The sequence below is a fragment of the Eretmochelys imbricata genome, chromosome 20 (genome assembly GCF_965152235.1).
Source record: "Eretmochelys imbricata isolate rEreImb1 chromosome 20, rEreImb1.hap1, whole genome shotgun sequence".
Lineage (NCBI taxonomy): Eukaryota > Metazoa > Chordata > Testudines > Cheloniidae > Eretmochelys > Eretmochelys imbricata.
Window position 1 is genome coordinate 5,504,585 of NC_135591.1, and position 16,908 is coordinate 5,521,492.

At 51.9% G+C, this 16,908-nt stretch overlaps 1 protein-coding gene across 3 annotated transcripts; it reads right to left on the minus strand.

Moving 5' to 3' along the window:
- Positions 1-2,368: 2,368 nt before the first annotated feature.
- ZNF740 (zinc finger protein 740) lies at positions 2,369-10,313 on the minus strand. Of its 3 annotated transcripts, none has more exons than XM_077838499.1 (7): positions 10,200-10,313; positions 8,234-8,613; positions 7,617-7,748; positions 7,338-7,424; positions 6,350-6,473; positions 5,184-5,322; positions 2,369-3,073 (listed from the first exon to the last, which is right to left on the minus strand). In XM_077838499.1, the coding sequence occupies exons 2-7, from the start codon at positions 8,240-8,242 to the stop codon at positions 2,833-2,835; spliced, it is 732 nt and encodes a 243-aa protein (XP_077694625.1). In that variant the 5' UTR covers positions 8,243-8,613; positions 10,200-10,313; the 3' UTR covers positions 2,369-2,832. The 3 variants fall into 3 exon arrangements, with proteins under 3 accessions (XP_077694625.1, XP_077694626.1, XP_077694627.1); XM_077838501.1 differs by having other exon boundaries at positions 2,869-3,073; positions 5,184-5,302; XM_077838500.1 differs by lacking the exon at positions 10,200-10,313 and having other exon boundaries at positions 8,234-8,834.
- Positions 10,314-16,908: the final 6,595 nt, after the last annotated feature.

The following is a 16,908-nucleotide window of genomic DNA, read 5'->3' on the forward strand; positions in this document are numbered from 1 at the left end:
GCGGATCACGGAGTGTTGTAACTAACACTCCGCTCTTCCATTCTGTATGGTTACAAGCAGAGCCTGCATTTGTCTGGCCAAGAGGCAGAGGATGCCCATTTAACCTCTCCCAACAACAAAGTATGTTAGATACAAGCAGGAAATTGGACCATTGTGATTTCAGGATCTAAGGAGCTCAGGTACCCTGAACTCACAGCTCCAGATGGACTCAGGGGAAAGGTAGTGTTTGACACCTGGGAAAGACAACCCAGGCTACCAGGTTCTACTCTAGCCGTTCCCCAAAGGAGACCACAGTGCATATGCAGACGCTGTACTCCACTGGGGAGAGATTTGGACGAAGAGCACCGCTCGAGTAAAGCATTCATACTGGTGTATCCAGCATGCAGGTGTGGAGAGCACGTGGCTGTCGAGATCCTACAAAATCAACCAAGGATGCGTCAGGCCAAGCCAGGGTGCCCTGTCCTGCACAGGGAAAGACACAACTCTGTTCTCTTTGGAAACTGGCTTTCAGTCCCATCTTTGAGGGACTGGGGAACGCAGAGCAGAATCTGGCAGCAAGGAGCATTGCAAATCTCCCCCGACAGAGTGTCTCACTGAGATATTTGGGTAAAGGCGAAAAAAAAAAAAAAACCATCCAAGACAGAAACCCATTCCTATTTCCTTAGTGCGCACGCGCATGGGGTTGGGGTCGGGGGGGAGGGAGATGAGAGAGAAGGATGAGCAGCTGGGGGCCAGGGAGGCTGAAAGGACCTAGAGACCCAAGGGAACATAGCAGCGAGATGGAGACAGAAGGTCAACTTGCTAACATTAGCAGAGCCCCCGCTGGCCTAAGATAAACGTAGGAAGTATCTACCTTCGCCGGACAAGGCCAAGCTGCACCAGTGCAGAGCGCACTCTGCTGCTGGGAAAAGCTGCTACAGAAAGGATTTTATTTCGGTATGTAGCTAGCTACATGGGGGCAATGGTGGGGGGGCTGCATGATTTGAACTAAGAAGGGACAGAGCCACTGACATTTTAAAGAGCATTTGGGTCATTTCCCAAGGGCACTTTGCTGCAGTGTCACTGATGCTCAGAAAGCCGAGTCCAGATTCTCACTGCCCTGTGTAACCTTCCCCTACGCTCTGCTCCCCCTTGCCCCAGAAGAATTACCAGGGCACCGAATGACATCTTGGGGCAGAAACAGGAGATCTGAGCTGCAGCGATGCCAGCTGCTGTGCACAGAGACTAAGCTTAGCTCGACCTGGGCTATGGGTCATCTGGGTGGGTCATCCTAGACAGAGACATCTGGGCGGGGCTCCTAGCAGAGCATCGAGCAGGAAGTATCCAATATACTGCTGTCACTGCAGGGGGAGTGGAAGACAAGGCTCAGACAGGAACAACATCTTCCTTCCCCACACATTTGTTACCAGCCGGGAAAGGTCTGATCTTTAGCGGACACTCGCTGGGCCTGAGTTTTCAGATGCAGGGTATGAACGTGCGTTGGGAGCCAAGAGGGGTATTTGGGGAGGCAGAGTCATCACTTTGGTAACAGGCTTTTTCTGGCTTGCAACACTCAGGGCTCCTGAGCATGGCTGGGGAGCCTGGCCCCCTCCCTCATGCTCATAGTTTCTGTTTCTTTCAGAAGAGGAAGTTTAACTGCCTTTCCCTGCAGGTCTCTTTAGCTGTTTCTAGCTCTCTCTGAGCTGTGCAGTTGCTCCTGGGCCACTGGAGGGTTGCCGGAGAGATCACAGTTTATTTAAGTGGTGTCCACCCCCAAGTGGGCAGGGCACTAACGTACTGGAAGTGAAATCGGAGAGTGGGTTACATTCCCCCCCCAAATCCACAACAGACACTGCAAAGATCCATTCCTGGCTAGCCCTCGGGGTCAAACACAAAGGGGTAGATCTTATCCCAAACTACAAAGCAACTGAAAGCCTTCCTGAGCATGAGCCAATCCCGGCAGCGTTTGAGGCAAGAACATTTCCGAGAAAGCCAGATTATGGGTTGCTGCCTTGAACCAGACTAGGATCTGAATTCAAGGGGGCACAGGGACATGTGGTAATGTGATCACCCCAAGCACCCTCACATACACACACACTGGGGCCAAGGAAGCAGGACAGCCTCTTGCAGAAGCCGTTCCGCCCCAGCCATGGGCTGTATACCCCGAAGCACTGCCTGTCATCATCAGGGGTTTGGGTGTTGCTAAGAGACATTCAGATTCCATGCGGGTTCACCCCCGCCACGTGAGCAGCAGCTGCTCACGCAACACCATTTCACAAGACACTGATCGCACGAGTTGCTGGGTGTCACAAGAGTTTCAACTGAGCCCCCGCAACCGCCACCCTCCCCCGCAATGGTGCGCTCTCCTCCCTCCCCCTCCAATGTCCCCGCTTGTTTCTTGAAGGTGGAAAGAGCAGGAGGAAACTCGGTTACAAAATCAGACACCCTAGAAATAAAAGCTCCGCAGACCTCAGAACCAAGCTCTCGGCTGAGATGAGTTTCTGCATTTCACGCCTGAACCAAAATCCTCCACAGCTGCTTCTCATAATCCACCGTTTTGTTGGTCTCTTCCGGTGAGACTGGTTACAAAGAGAGTCAGAGAACACCACAGTTGATTTCCACCCCGCTATATTTCATACCTGTGAGCTCTGCCTGGGCGTGAGCTGGTTGATCAGGTGATGGCAAGTGTTAAGAGTTTGAGGTGAGTGTAGCTAGCTTTGCCCTGTTGTCCCCCGAAGCCTTTCCTGAGAGGCAAATGGTGATACTTCAAAAACAAACCAATGGAAAAGAAGGTTTATACACAGCTGCCTGTGGCTTCTGCTGGTTGGGTAGAGATTCCAGATCATCCTCATCTTATTTACAGTGTCCAGACCCCATCTGAGAGTCTAGGAGAGTCCTCAGCTCTGCCCCACCTAGGCCAGGAGAGCAGGAGCAGGCAAAACCAGACACAGAAAACTGAAAATCCTGTCCACTTCCTAGCTTCTCCAATGCATCGTCCTGGCTCCTAAAGCAGCAGCTGTGAGTCAGGGGTTTTGGTCTGGCAGCCCTGGCACATTCGTTTGTGTCTAAGCAGCCGATCTGTCCTGGAGAAGCTCTGTGAAAGATGGAGAAGAGAGAAGGGAGTTATTGCAACATCAAATCCAGCCAATAAGAAAAGCACCAATGCAGGGCAGCGTGCGCTGTTGGAGTCTGTTATGGGAACGGCAGGACCAATCTCTGGAGCTAGGAAAGACTCCTAGGACAGCAAGGCATGGCTAGATTCTCTGCTGAGCATGGGGAGCTGGAGTCAGGTCCAGCTCCCCCACATTCAGGGAGCTTTGTGCTGACCCCAGCCCAAGTTAAAGTAATCTGAGGGCTGCTCTTGCTTACACAACTGGCCTAGGGTCGCTTAGGCCATTGGTTTTCAAACCGTGGGTCGCAGCAGCTCTGGTCAGCACCACCGTTAAAAGTCCTGTCGGCTGTGCTGCCCGGCTAAGGCAGGCTAGTCCCTACCTGTTCCAACACTGCGCTGCACCCCAGAAGCGGCCAGCAGCAGGTCTGGCTCCTAGGCAGGGGGGCCACAGGGCTCTGTGCTCTGCCCCCGTCCTGAGCACCGGCTCTGCACTCCCATTGGCTGGTGCTCAGGGCAGGGGCAGAGCACGGAGCTGTACCTGCTGCTGGCTGCTTCTGGGGGCGCACCACGGTCCGCAGTGCCAGGACAGGTGGGAAGCCTGTCTTAGCACCCCCGCTGCTGAACAGGAGCCGCTGGAGGTAAGCCTGTGTCCGCAACCCCCTGCCCTGAGCTCCCCCCAAACCCGGAGCCCCTTCCTGCACCTCAAACCCCTCATCCCCAGCCCCAGCCCAGAGCCCTGACCCCCTCCTACATCCCAACCCCCTGCCACAGCCCTGAGCCCCTGTCAAACCCAGAGCCCCCTCCTTCACCCCAAGCCCCTCATCCCCAGCCCAGAGCCCTGACCCCCCTCACACACTCCAACCCCTCGCCACAGCCCAGAGCGCCCTCCCATACCCTGAACCCTCATTCCTGGTCCCACTCTGCAGCCCTCACCCCTGCACCCCAACACTCTGCCCCAGCCCTGAGCCCCTCCCTCACCCCCCATCCCCAGCTCTGTTGGGTCATGGGCATCAACAATTTTCTTCAACTGGGTCACCAGAAAAAAAAAAGTTTGAAAACCACTGACTTCGGCAGTGAAAGGTTAGCACAGCCATGTCCCATCCCCACTCTCTACCCCAGCTTTTAATTACCCCTGGGTGGGTCCCCTAACTTCTCTCATGGGAATTCCCCACTGGCTGTTTTCAGCCAGTATCCAACCTCTTTTGCACTGTTTGAGGAGCACAAGGGGCCGGATCGTAACCAAGGACCTGGCCCAGTGCCCAGCCACGCTGCTCAGCTGAACGAGCCGGTGTCTAGAGAGAAGAGACAGCCCCACATGGTTAAGCAGTTCACTGTTCTGCTCTGCTCGGTGGGAACCTGGAGTCTAACCCAGCTCTGACACAGTCTCTGCAAGACAGCTAGGCCAACAGCTTCCACGCGTGGCTACCGACTGGGGGTGCCTCTGTTTTGGGGGAGCCATCCCGGCTGGCTGCTGGGCACCTGCAATCCCAGCAGAAGTCCAGGAGAGCTGGCGGAGCGCACAGCTCTCAGGTCATAGATAATGGAGGGACCCTAAAAGGGCAGCAATTTCTGACCTAAAACCCTTCGCAATCCCCTACTTCCCGGGGGGCTGTGGGAGGCTTTGCTCATGCCTCTGCAGCGCTGGGAAGATGAGCCATGCTCTGTGGGCCCTAGGCACAGACCTGCACTGCTAGGGACAGACCAAAAGCAGCACCAGGCAGATTGGACGGGCCCAGAGTGAACCAGGAATGAATTCCTGGCAAGCCCTCATCCAGGCCGTTCGTAGGAGGCCGCTGGTTCTGATAGGAAGGAAGTGGCTTCCCCCACTGTGCGCGCACAGATCTGAGCATGCTAGCTCCCAGTGACAAGACACCGTCCTGCTCTGGGAAACCACGGAGCTTGGCGGCGCGAGACCAGGCCCTTCCGCGTACAGAGCCCGGGCTGATGCCTCTTCCCAGGAAGGGGCATCTCCTCCCCACGCCCAGCTGCGGCGGGAGTAACCCTTGCGGGCCGTGGGTGGGGGAGTATCTGCAGCAAAGCGACCCCACCCCTCGCTCGGTGGCGTGCCTGGCTGGGGTGGGGGTGGGGTTACCTGCATGCAGCGCTCGCATTGGTAGGGCTTCTCGCCGCTGTGCACGCGCTTGTGGCGCTCCAGGTGGTACTTCTGGATGAAGCGCATGTCACACAGATCGCACTCGAAGGGCTTCTCCCCTGGGGAAGAGCAGAAGGGGCTGTGATAGGGAGGCTTGTACTGCCCACTGCCCCCCCCCTCCCCCCAGCGCTGGCACGCAGCCCCATGCCACCGCCTGGCTCCGAATCCCCACTGTCCTGCGTGACCCAGCCTTACCCTAGACCCCCACGCCAGTCTGTTTGCCTTGCATCTCCGCCCTCGTCTCCTACTGTGCCCCCCCACTGCCCCTATCGATAATGCCACTTCGAACCACCTCTCCTCTTCATTTCCCTTTCCTAGCCCTGTCTCCACGCCTTCCTCTGTGCTGCCCCCTACCCGTGGGCAGCCTCTTAACCCATTTGCAAAGCCGCTGCATTCTCCCCATTCAGCGCTGCCCCCAGACGGAAAGATCATTCACCAGGCTGGTCTGCATTAACTGATCAAGAGGTGCCTGCCCCGCAACGGAGTAACCATCTGATCTCGTGGCTGCACCACACGCCACTTTCCCTTGAAAACTCACCAGGACAGGGATGGATTTAATCCGGCACAGCATCCCCTCTGCACAGCCTGTTTGGTCCCCCTCTTTTCTCTGATGTCACAGCCCCACCCTATTCTATAGCTCACAGCTCTCCGCAAGCTGGGCTGTTTGGGGCGAAGCAGCAGAAAAGCAAAGAGAGGCAGAGCGCTAGGGACAGAAGATCTTCCACCATCATGATCCAGGCTCTCAGCAAGGAACGGCTCATACGGCAACAGCCGCTTGCGCCCAGTCAGATCCACTGGTAGCAGCTAGAATGCAATGCAGTGAAGGCACCATTCGCAAACTCTGCACCCAAGACCTAATGCCCAGGCAGGTACATGTTCTGAATTAAACATCGCTAGGACACTTGTGCCCTCTTGCAACCTTTTTGCTTAAAGAGCTGAGCTGTTTGATTAATAGAGCCCCTGCCCCCCCGGAGCACAGCTCAAGCTACAGACGCAGCTGGAGTTATGGATCAGCCTCTCAATGCTTCACCCCCGTTCTGCTTCTGAGCCAGAAGGCCCACAGCAGCCATCAGCAGAGCAAGACCCTCGCTCTCCTGGCTCTTTACCAGTATGGATGAGGATGTGTCTCTTGAGATGGTAGCTGCTCCGAAAGGCTCCGTAGCAGTGCTCACAAATAAAGTTCTTGGGGATTCTCAGCTGGAAGGAGCCGTTCTGCTCAATCACCATCACCTGTGAAGCACAGACAGACCCTCACCGTTCCAGCGTATGGCACAGCGAGCACATAACACTGCTCTAGGGTCAGGTTCTGCCAAACTATTCACCCCTTCCTACCCCCTTCCATTTGGTGATGTCCAAGCACTCCTGTGAACTAATCAGGGCAGGGACCATTTTTGTCATGTGTCTGTGCAGTGCCTAGCACAACAGGACTCCGGGGCCCCTAGCCACTGCATTAAAGATTGTGAAGCACTTTGAGATCTCCCGATGAAAAGCTCTACATAAGAGGTAGGTACATGATTACTGCTACAATATAAAATAGTTTAGCCTCCCAATTCTCCTAGAAGGTAAGAAGGAAGATTAAGACACTGAGAGGTTAAAGGATATGCTTGTGACCATGCAGCAAGTCTATGGCAGGTCCAAGGACAGAACTCAGGAGTTCCGATTCCAAGTCCCATTGCTTTACCCACAAGACCACTCTTCCCATTTTAGCAGAGATTCTTCTTGCAGGTGAGACGGGTTCAGTACTGCAGGGAGAGCTAGTATCTGCCACATGATGTGAGTTCACATTTTGGTTTGAGGGTATCGTGTGTCACTGCCCCACCTTTACCCCAGTGTCACTCTTGGAGCCTGTGAATTCATTTCTCGCCTTCAAGGTGCTGGGCCCTCAAGGCTGAACAGTGTGATCACGAGGAGCTGGATGCCTGAGCCGCGTGACTGTTTGAAGCTAAACACCTGAAATGCCCTGCTGTCTGAGAAACAGGCAACAATGCCAACAGCTCACTCAGAAAGACAGGTTGGCCCTGAGCGTGGTAAGACTTCATAAGGCAGCCCCATCTGCCCCACTCCTCCGTGACCATATGACGGACGATTACCTGCCTTTTTAATGGTCTTTTTTGGCTGCGATGCTTCTGCTGGCTCTGCCTCTTTACGGCTGCGAGATTTCTCACTCTCCTGGCGGAGACCCTTAAGGAGAGAAAACAGGGGTCAGTTCTTTCCCTGTGTTCATTTCCAGAGCCCCTTGCCCCCCAAGAATCCTCTGGAGACACCCTGAGCCATTACATTTAGACACCCCCCTACTGTCATTGACATGACTAGAGAGATGGTGATGGGGCAGGATCAGGGTAGAGATGATACCTGTAACAGCTCCCCACATACCAGCATGTTCGGGCTGTTCCCTCTCTCTCCATTCTCTGTCTGTTTGGAGCTCTGTTTTGGCATCATCTTCTTGCTGGCAACAGTTGGCACGAGGCACACCCCAGAGAGGCCCTCACAGGCCAGGAGGCTCGCCTAAGAGACGAGACAAACAACCATGAAAGATGCAGGGTTGAGCCGAGCTTAGCCAGCCAGCCATAACCTAACCAGCCACTGCCCACACATGCCAGTGCCCTCTATCAGAATGAATCGGACATAGTCAGCTACATGTGCAACTACACCACCCTCTAGTGGCCGAAGGTCTACAAAGTGGGTCTATAAATTAATACTACTTGTAGCGAATGGGAGAGTTCCCTTGAGCTTAAGGAGTGCAATGTTTTGGGAGCAAGCATTCCAGTATTGTGGTGTTGTGTCTGCAATCGTGTTGGCTGCACATACTTAGCTTCCTGTTTAATTCAACAGATACCCCGTTTGATCAGAACTACATCGTTTGCATTAAGTATCTACTTCTACCCGTTGTCACTGTGGGTCACCAAGGGCTCTACAGCCCATTCAGCTTGACAGTCACCTCCCAGTGACGTTGCATTCCTGTTACAGATGGGAAAATTGGGGCTCATTACCTGAGCCATCTTGTCTGTCTGTCCTCAACAAACGGATTGTAACAATTCTTTAGCCTTAATTCTCTCCCAGGAAAGAATTTTACGATTAGAAAGATTTTATTTTTTCAGTTAATCATTTTTTGCTGGTCTTGTCCAGTACCCTCCACTTTGCCGACATCTTTCTGGATTCTGAGAGCCTGGAATTGTGTGTGGCGTTCTAAGGGAGTCTTCTCCCAGCACTGCCGGGAGCTGGAGAAGCTAGACGGGAAGTTAACTGACTGCACCGCTTTTACAGATGAGTCATCCCAACCCTAGCCCTGCTTCTGGATGGATTCTGGATAAAGGGGGTTGATCGCCGTGCCTCGATATTGCTGCAGACACTTCTCTGGTTTAGTCTGAGCCTGTGAGTTTAAAAAAAAAAAAAAGCATAACTGAATCAATTGACAAGGGATGGCTAGAGAAAGAAACTTCTTTATCTGTGAGTCAAAGCACTTTCATTCAAAGAGAACCCAGGCAAAATTAATTGCTTAATATTAGCAGAGGTTTTGCAGAAAGGTAGGGAGAAGACACATAATACTCTCTCTCCTGTTTCAGAGTAACAGCCGTGTTAGTCTGTATTCGCAAAAAGAAAAGGAGTACTTGTGGCACCTTGGAGACTAACCAATTTATTTGAGCATGAGCTTTCGTGACCTACAGCTCACTTCATCGGATGTTTATGAGCTTCTCTAAGTCCTGTGCAGACAGTTAGCCTTGACAACAACATTTTGCAGATGGGGAGACAGACAGAGGTAAAGTGGCTGGCCCCAGGTCACACAGTCAGAGCTGAGAGTAGAAACCAGGAGTTATGACTCTCAGTGATCTGCCCTAACCTCTAGCCACACTCCCATCCCAGCGCTGGGAACAGAACCTGGGAATCCTGACTGCCACCTTGTGTTCAAACACACCCCTTCATTCTTCGAATACCGACACATACAGAAAGGCTGCACTAGGTGCTCTTCCACATTATTATTTTGTAGTTCAGGAGAAAGTGTCTAGAAGTCATAACTTTCTATTCTTAGAAACAGGAAACATAAAATCTGACTCTGTAGTGCCAGCTGCCTGCTCTGCGATGCTGCATGGAAATACAGTGAGACTGCGAATGAGCAAGCAGTAATGAACGTAACTGTGGATTGGTTTCAGAGTAGCAGCCGTGTTAGTCTGTATTCGCAAAAAGAACAGGAGGACTTGTGGCACCTTAGAGACTAACCAATTTATTTGAGCATAAGCTTTTGTGAGCTACAGCTCACTTCATCGGATGTGGATTGCGGTTCCTGTCCATGCATGCAGAAGTGGAGTGAGAGAGCAAGTTTGTGATTTGCAGGAAGAGCAACACACACATGGCTGTGAACTACTATGAGTGTGGAAACACAGTGCAGCACAAGTGAGGTCCGGTGCCTGAATCGGAGGAAGTAGGCACCACAATAGGTGCTCCATGTAGCATCCCAGAGCGCACACAGGGTAAGTGTGCACAAGCACGCAGGTTGTTGCAGGGGAGCACTGCTAAATATAAGTGCATCTGCACCATGCTCATGTGCAACAACCCCAGCCTGTGCACAAGCGTGCAAACCACAGCACGGGTGTGCAAGCATGCAACTACGCCCAAGGCGGTGACCCAAGAGTGCAACGTTGCAGCCTGTGCTTGTGTCTGAGCGTGCAAGGCCTGAGCACGAGTGTGCGCACAAGCGCGTGGGGGGCGGGCAAGACGCAACGCCCACGAGTGTGCAAGTCGCACCCCCGGGCGTACAAGCGACCGCGCACGCGGGTCGGTGTAAGTGTGCAAGCCACAGCCCCCGAGCGTGCAAGGGCCCCGGCGCGAGCGTACAAGCGCATGCGCGCAAGGCCGAGGCGCAGGGGGGTGCAAGGCCGGGCCGGGCCGGCTCCGGCCCCCTGTAGGGGCGGGGCCCGTTGGCCCCCGGGGCCCGCTGCCCGTTGGCTGGGGGGTCCGTACCTGGCTCGGCCGCTGCGGGCTCCAGGCTCCGCCGTTGCCTCCCTGCTCTCCCCCGGGAGACAAGTTTACAAACAGCGGCCCGAACCCTCTCGGCCGCCGCCGCTACCCCGGAACCGGAAGCGCTTGACACAGGGGTCACGTTCAGTCCGCCCGGGCGGGGCCAGCGCATGCGCGGAGCCGCTCCTGAGGCCGCCCCTGCCGCCATCTTGGTGCAGGGAAGGGGGGGGCTGTTACCAGGGTAACCCTGAGTAGCGGGAGGGAGATCCTGAGGCCTCTGGGAGTGGGTTCGCCTTGGCCTCCATATAAATCCCTGGGGGAGGGGCTCTCCCTGGCCACCCCCCAATATACACCCCCGGTGGGAGGGGCGCTCCCTGGCCCCACCCCCCCATATACACCCTTCTGGTAGGAGCGGCTCTCCCTGGCCCCGCCCCCAATATACACCCCTGGGAATGAGGGGATTATGGCTCACTCCCATCAGTGGTGAACTGGGGCACCAGGGCATGGAGGGGGGTCCTTTGCACTGCAACCCCTCTCCACCATCAGGGGGTGAAAACAAATACCCTCTCTCTGGTGAGAGGAATCCAGACATTTGGGAGACACCTAGGGTGACCCGATGTCCCAATTTTATAGGCACAGTCCCAATATTCGGGGCTTTGTCTTATATAGGCACCTATTACCCCCAATTCCCTGTCCCAGTTTTTCACACTTGCTGTCTGGTCACCCTAGAGACACCCCATCTTGCAGTCCTGCGCTGCAAGGCAGGGAAGCAGTCTTGGGCTCCCATCTACGGCGCCCTGAGGAGCAGGTGTTGGCTTTGTAGCATCCCACTGTGGACCCCCCAGAACCTGGGAATAAGGGGGATCAGGATATGCAGTTGTACTGCTGGAGTGTAGATGGAAAAGGGGGGCTTTTCTTACCCCTTCCTGCCAGGGGGTAAGGTTGGGGTAGGGGAGATGGGTCATTGAATCAGCACGTTACTCCCAGTCCTGCATTTTCCACAGTAATTAGCACGGGCCTCACTTTGCTCCCACTGACATACCATTGATATGCTGAGCACTGTGGGAAAATCTCACCCTGATTTGCTATTGGTTCTGATTTCTTTCCCAGTCCACTCTTCTTCTGGTGACTCCTGCTCTCTGTGCGCATCTTTTTAACCTGAAGAAGATCTCAAAATGCTTTGCAAACCTCCATGAAGAGCCACAACCCATCTGCCAGGTAGGGCTGTGTTGTTATCATCCCTGATTTACAGATGAGGAAACTGAGGCACAGAGGAGTGACGTGGTTAGGGTCACGCAGCGAGTCAACAGGAGTCTGGCCTTGTTCTAACACAGTGTGACAGTGCAGGGGGAAGAACCAAGTTTGCTAGACAGGGCCAGCATGCCAGTCCTATTGGTGCAAGATTGCCTTCACTTCAGAACTTCTGTACTTCACAAGTAAACTCACACTTCTCAGGGAGGCTGCCAGCTGGGTCTGTTTTGAAAGAAAGAGTGGCTGGAGAGGCGGAAAGTGCTTTAAAAGTGTCTTGCAGCCTGAAAAGCTTGGTCTTTTGACACTCAAAGAAAGGGTCCGGGTTTAAATCTGATGGACAGTGCTGACAGCTAATGGCTCATGGTGTCCAGTGTGTTATGATTTTGGTGAGTCTCAGAGCTTCTCTTAGGTGATAATAATAATCCCTAGCTTTTATCAAGTGCTTTCCATCAGTAGATCTCAAAACACTTTACAAAGCAAGTCAGTATCATTACTCCCATTTTACAAAATGGGGAAACTAAGGCATAAAGAGGGGAAGTGACTTGCCCGAGGCCATCCAGCAGGCCAGTGGCAGGAATAATAATAGAACCCAGGTTTCCTGAGTCCCAGTCCAGCACACATTACCTCTCTCAGTGTTCATGTCACAAAAGCCACCAGCACAAAGGGCACTAATTAGTGTCTTTTTGTTACTCCTATTTATGAATTAATGATTAATTAATAATTAATCACAAAGAACCAGGGATCACCCAATGAAATTAGAAGGCAGCAAGTTTAAAACAAACAAAAGGAAGTACTTCTTCACACAATGCACAGTCACCCTGTGGAACTCTTTGCCAGGGGATGTTGTGAAGGCCAAAACTATAACAGGGTTCACAAAAGAACTAGAGAAGTTCCTGGAGGATAGGTCCTTCCATGGCTATTAGCCAAGATAGTCAGGGATACAACCCCATGTTCTGACTGCCAGAAGCTGGGAGTGGAGGACAGTAGATGGATTACTCAATGATTGCCTGTTCTGATCATTCCCTCTGAAGCTCCTGGCATTGGCCACTGTCAGAAGACAGGATACTGGGCTAGACGGACCGTTGGTCTGACCCAGTGTGGCCGTTCTTATAGGTTATCACTTACAGGACTAAGGCAGATCTCAATTATGGTAGGTACTGAACAAACATTGAGTAAATAGTCCCTGGATGAAGCAATGAATGGGCCAGGGAGACAGAACTCCGATCCCAGTCCTAGACACGGCCTTCCATGACCAGGATGGATGGACGCACATGAACAGAGAGCAGTGGGCTGGGGCAAAGCATACCCTGCTGCTGTCTGTGCTGTACTGGCCGGGGATGTCAAGCTGGTATTTTCCATCAGTGCTAAATTAGTGTTATTATTATTATTGAACATTTGTATTGTGGTAGCACCCAAGAGCCCTAGTCCCGGAGCAAGATCCCACCGTACTAGCGCTGTACAAACAGGCCGTCCTTGCCCCACAGGTTCAAAAGAACGTGCATCCCAAAGGGATTTTTGCCTAACAATCCCTGTGCATTGAAAAATCCCCCCACCTTAGGGCAGGATGCTGACAGCTAAGGGACCTCACTGTTCCCTGCGAAGCTCCTCAGAGAAACAGGGATCTACACGGACTCCTGTGACCCCCTGACCTACAGACCCCTTGCAATAAGTGTACACAGCCCCACGTCGCTGACAGGTGTTTCAGAAGCAAGGGGGACCCTTAGTGGCAGGGACTGGCAACTGCAGCCTTCATGGCTACCACAGTCACGTGACCAATCACAATCATACACATTTTAGGGAGAGTGATCACTTTAGATAAGCTATTACCAGCAGGAGAGTGGGGTGGGAGGAGGTATTGTTTCATGGTCTCTGTGTATATAATGTCTTCTGCAGTTTCCACAGTATGCATCTGATGAAGTGAGCTGTAGCTCACGAAAGCTTATGCTCAAATAAATTGGTTAGTCTCTAAGGTGCCACAAGTACTCCTTTTCTTTTTGCGAATACAGACTAACACGGCTGTTACTCTGAAACCAATCACAATGACCGTTTCACAGATTGCAGATCTGGGATGTCGCAGGTGAGAAATTCCTGCTGGCTTAAAATAAAGTGTGCTTTGTTGTTGAAATCCCTATTTGCGCTCAATAAAAGTCTGGCAGGGATCTGTCCCTTGTTGGTGCTGGCCAGTCCTGTGATGATACCCTGTGGACTGACCCCTATAGTTAATTTCCCATTTGGATCCGTAGGCCAGGGTATAGAAATTGATCCTGATGTGGTGTGCTGGCCACGCTGCTCCCACAGAGTTCCTTTTCCCTCCCCACCTTCCCTTCCTTTAGGGGATACTCACGCAGAAAGCAGGCAGCAGGCTGTTGGGCAAAGCACATTTGGAAGGTAAGTGGATTCTTATGAATTAGGGGTGGTTTCCTGGAGTGGAGTAGGTCTGTAAAAGGGTGATATTCATTCTTGCAGGTAAATGAGATGGAATAAAGGGTGAGTTCAAAAGCTGAAAATTTAATGATTTACAGTGAAAGGCCTCATCTTACCCAGGGGTTGTGATTGTAACACGCTCTCTGTGACTCAGATCCCTCTCTGCCTTCCAATTACTTTTCAGAACGAGTAGGTTTCATGGTCCTTACTATTTGCAGCCCTGATCATAAACAAGAGTAGTATTTATTTTAACAAACGAAGGAGGAGATTTTCCCCAGGAGCACAAGTGGCATAGAAAATCACTGGGGCTTGTGCTCTGAAATCCCTTAGGTACTTTTGAAAATATCCCCCTCAACCAGTCAGCAGTGCTGCCAACTCTGATGATTTTATTGCAAGTCTGACAATATCTGGTGCCTGAAAACCGTAGTTCCTGGATTCCTGTGGTTAGAAGAGCATCTCAGCTATCATTTACAAAAAAATCTAAGTTTCTAACCCTCATGGTTGCAGAGAAGAGTGTGAAAATGTGAAGCCAATGTGTCCTACAGGCTCAGAAACCAGTAATTAAAGCAAAAGAAGCCCATTTTAATTTTATTTGGTTTAAAATCATGATATTTTTTAAAAATCTCATGATTTTTGGGACCTCACTCATGATTTTAGAAAGCTTGGGGTTAAGTGATAAGTGAATCAACAGGAGAGAAGTTTGGCTCAAGAAGCAAATTAAAGCCCTGACTCAGGAGAGTATCAGCTTGTGGGAGTTAAGCACATGTTTAATGTCCTTTCCACAACTGGGGTCAAAGTAATGTATTCTTTGGGAATGAGCGCTCTCCAGTGGTGCTGCAAGGACCAGAAAAGTTGGGGGAGCCAAGCAGCAACCAAAAGAGGGGGGCAGCTGGGGGATGCCCATTGGAACAAGGAGTGTCTCCCTGCAGAGCTCGTCCTGTTCCTGCCTTTCCCACTACCTATGCTTGGCTCCTGCTCCTCCTGTGGATGACCCCACTGTCCAGGTGACCCTGGTACCCAACTCCCGACATCCTCCAGTTCCACCTCGGGCTCTCGGAAGCTCTGGCTTCTGTGCTGCCCTGCCTGGTCCTGGCTGCAGCATCCTGGCTCCCCCTGTGCTGACCTGATACCAAGCACCTATATTCTCAAAAGGGCAGGGGCGAGCTGGGGAGGCTCAGGGGAACAAGGGATGATGCCTTGCATGGCCTGTCTGGTCTCCGCCTCCCCCTACCTGTGCTCAGCTCCTGCTCCCCACTTATATAAATCCATGGTACGCCCACATCTTGAATACTGCATACAGATGTGGTCCCCTCATCTCAAAAAAGATATACTGGCATTAGAAAAGGTTCAGAGAAAGGCAACTAAAATCATTAGGGGTTTGGAACGGGTCCCATATGAGGAGAGATTAAAGAGGCTAGGACTTTTCAGCTTGGAAAAGAGGAGACTAAGGGGGGATATGATAGAGGTCTATAAAATCATGAGTGGTGTGGAGAAAGTGAATAAGGAAAAGTTATTTACTTGTTCCCATAATATAAGAACTAGGGGCCCCCAAATGAAATTAATGGACAGCGGGTTTAAAACAAATAAATGGAAGTTCTTCTTCACTCAGCGCACAGTCAACCTGTGGAACTCCTTGCCTGAGGAGGTTGTGAAGGCTAGGACTATAACAGGGTTTAAAGGAGAACTGGATAAATTCGTGGAGGTTAAGTCCATTAATGGCTATTAGCCAGGATAGGTAAGGAATGGTGTCCCTGGCCTCTGTTTGTCAGAGGGTGGAGATGGATGGCAGGAGAGAGATCACTTGATCATTACCTGTTAGGTTTACTCCCTCTGGGGCACCTGGCATTGGCCACTGTCAGTAGACAGGATATTGGGCTGCATCGACCTTTGGTCTGACCCAGTGTGGCCGTTCTTATGTTCTTATGGTGACTCCACTGTGCAGGTGGCCCTGGTTTCTGACATCACCTGTCTCCTGCCCCTGCACTCCACTGCCTGGTCCTAGCTGTAGCATCCCAGGTTACCTCCATGCTGACCTGTTGCCGAGCGCCTGTGTTCTCAAAGTGGGGGGCATGGGTCCTCTGTTTAAAAAGTGGGGAGGCAATTGCCATTTGCCTGCAACCCCCCCCTTCCCCCCAGCCCTGGCTCTGTCACCTATGATGCTCTTGCAAGAGCAGATTTTCCTTTCTCCTTGTTCTCTTCTCTCAATCTCTCCTTGGTCACTCCTCCTTTTGTATCTCAGCATCCATCCTTTCTAGAAGGAAAGCTCTTCAGGGCAGGGACCTTGGCTTCCTTTGTGTCCGTGGTGCTGCCAACTGTAAATAATGCGTTATAATAACCAGCAGAGATGGGCCTTGCAGGATCCAAACACTCTAGATTTTGGGGGAGATTTGGATCAGAGTGAGCCAAATACTGGGCCAAACCAAATGGATCAGACTGAACAGGCCAGATCGCAGCAACCCTGAGCTTTCAAGTCCAAGCTTTGCATTTCAGGTACATAAACTAAGACCTGGCATCTGCAAACAGGGTTCGGGGGGACACGACCACCCTCCCTATCTTTAAGGCTAGATGGGAGAGGAGGCTTGAAACCTCTGCCTCTTGTAACTTGGGGGCTCAGCATGGGAAAGGTTCAGAATCAATGAGGTAAGAAGACTGTAGCCTGCCCTTGATTTGAGTTTTGTATTCGTTACACTAGGAACCTCCTAAAAATTGTTGGAATTTCCATTCCTGAAACAAACGGTTGCTAAATTTAAATCCTCAATAAATGGAAACAAGTCTTCAGGCAGCACTTAATCAGTCTGTGCATTGCCCCAGGAGAACGGCTGTGGCTGGATTGGAAGAAGGCATGAATGGGTTTTATATCCAGTAATAACATTTATAGCTTGGCAGGCTCAGATAAGAGTAAGTACTTCTCATGCTGTAATGTGAGCTGAAAGCCTGTGTGGGATTGGAACATAATTTTTTGTTACCACCTCTGTACATCATTGCATATTCGGCCAGGTGCATGATGGGATTATATTAACTTTTCTTTGAAGTAGCA

Excerpts from the sequence above, each read along its gene's own strand:
- ZNF740 (XM_077838499.1), bottom strand. Across the intron at positions 5,323-6,349 it reads ACACATCCTCATCCATACTG|CCCCTTCTGCTCTTCCCCAG; the intron begins GTAAAGAGCCAG and ends TCCCTATCACAG. Across the intron at positions 3,074-5,183 it reads AATGCGAGCGCTGCATGCAG|AGCTTCTCCAGGACAGATCG; the intron begins GTAACCCCACCC and ends CATCTTTCACAG.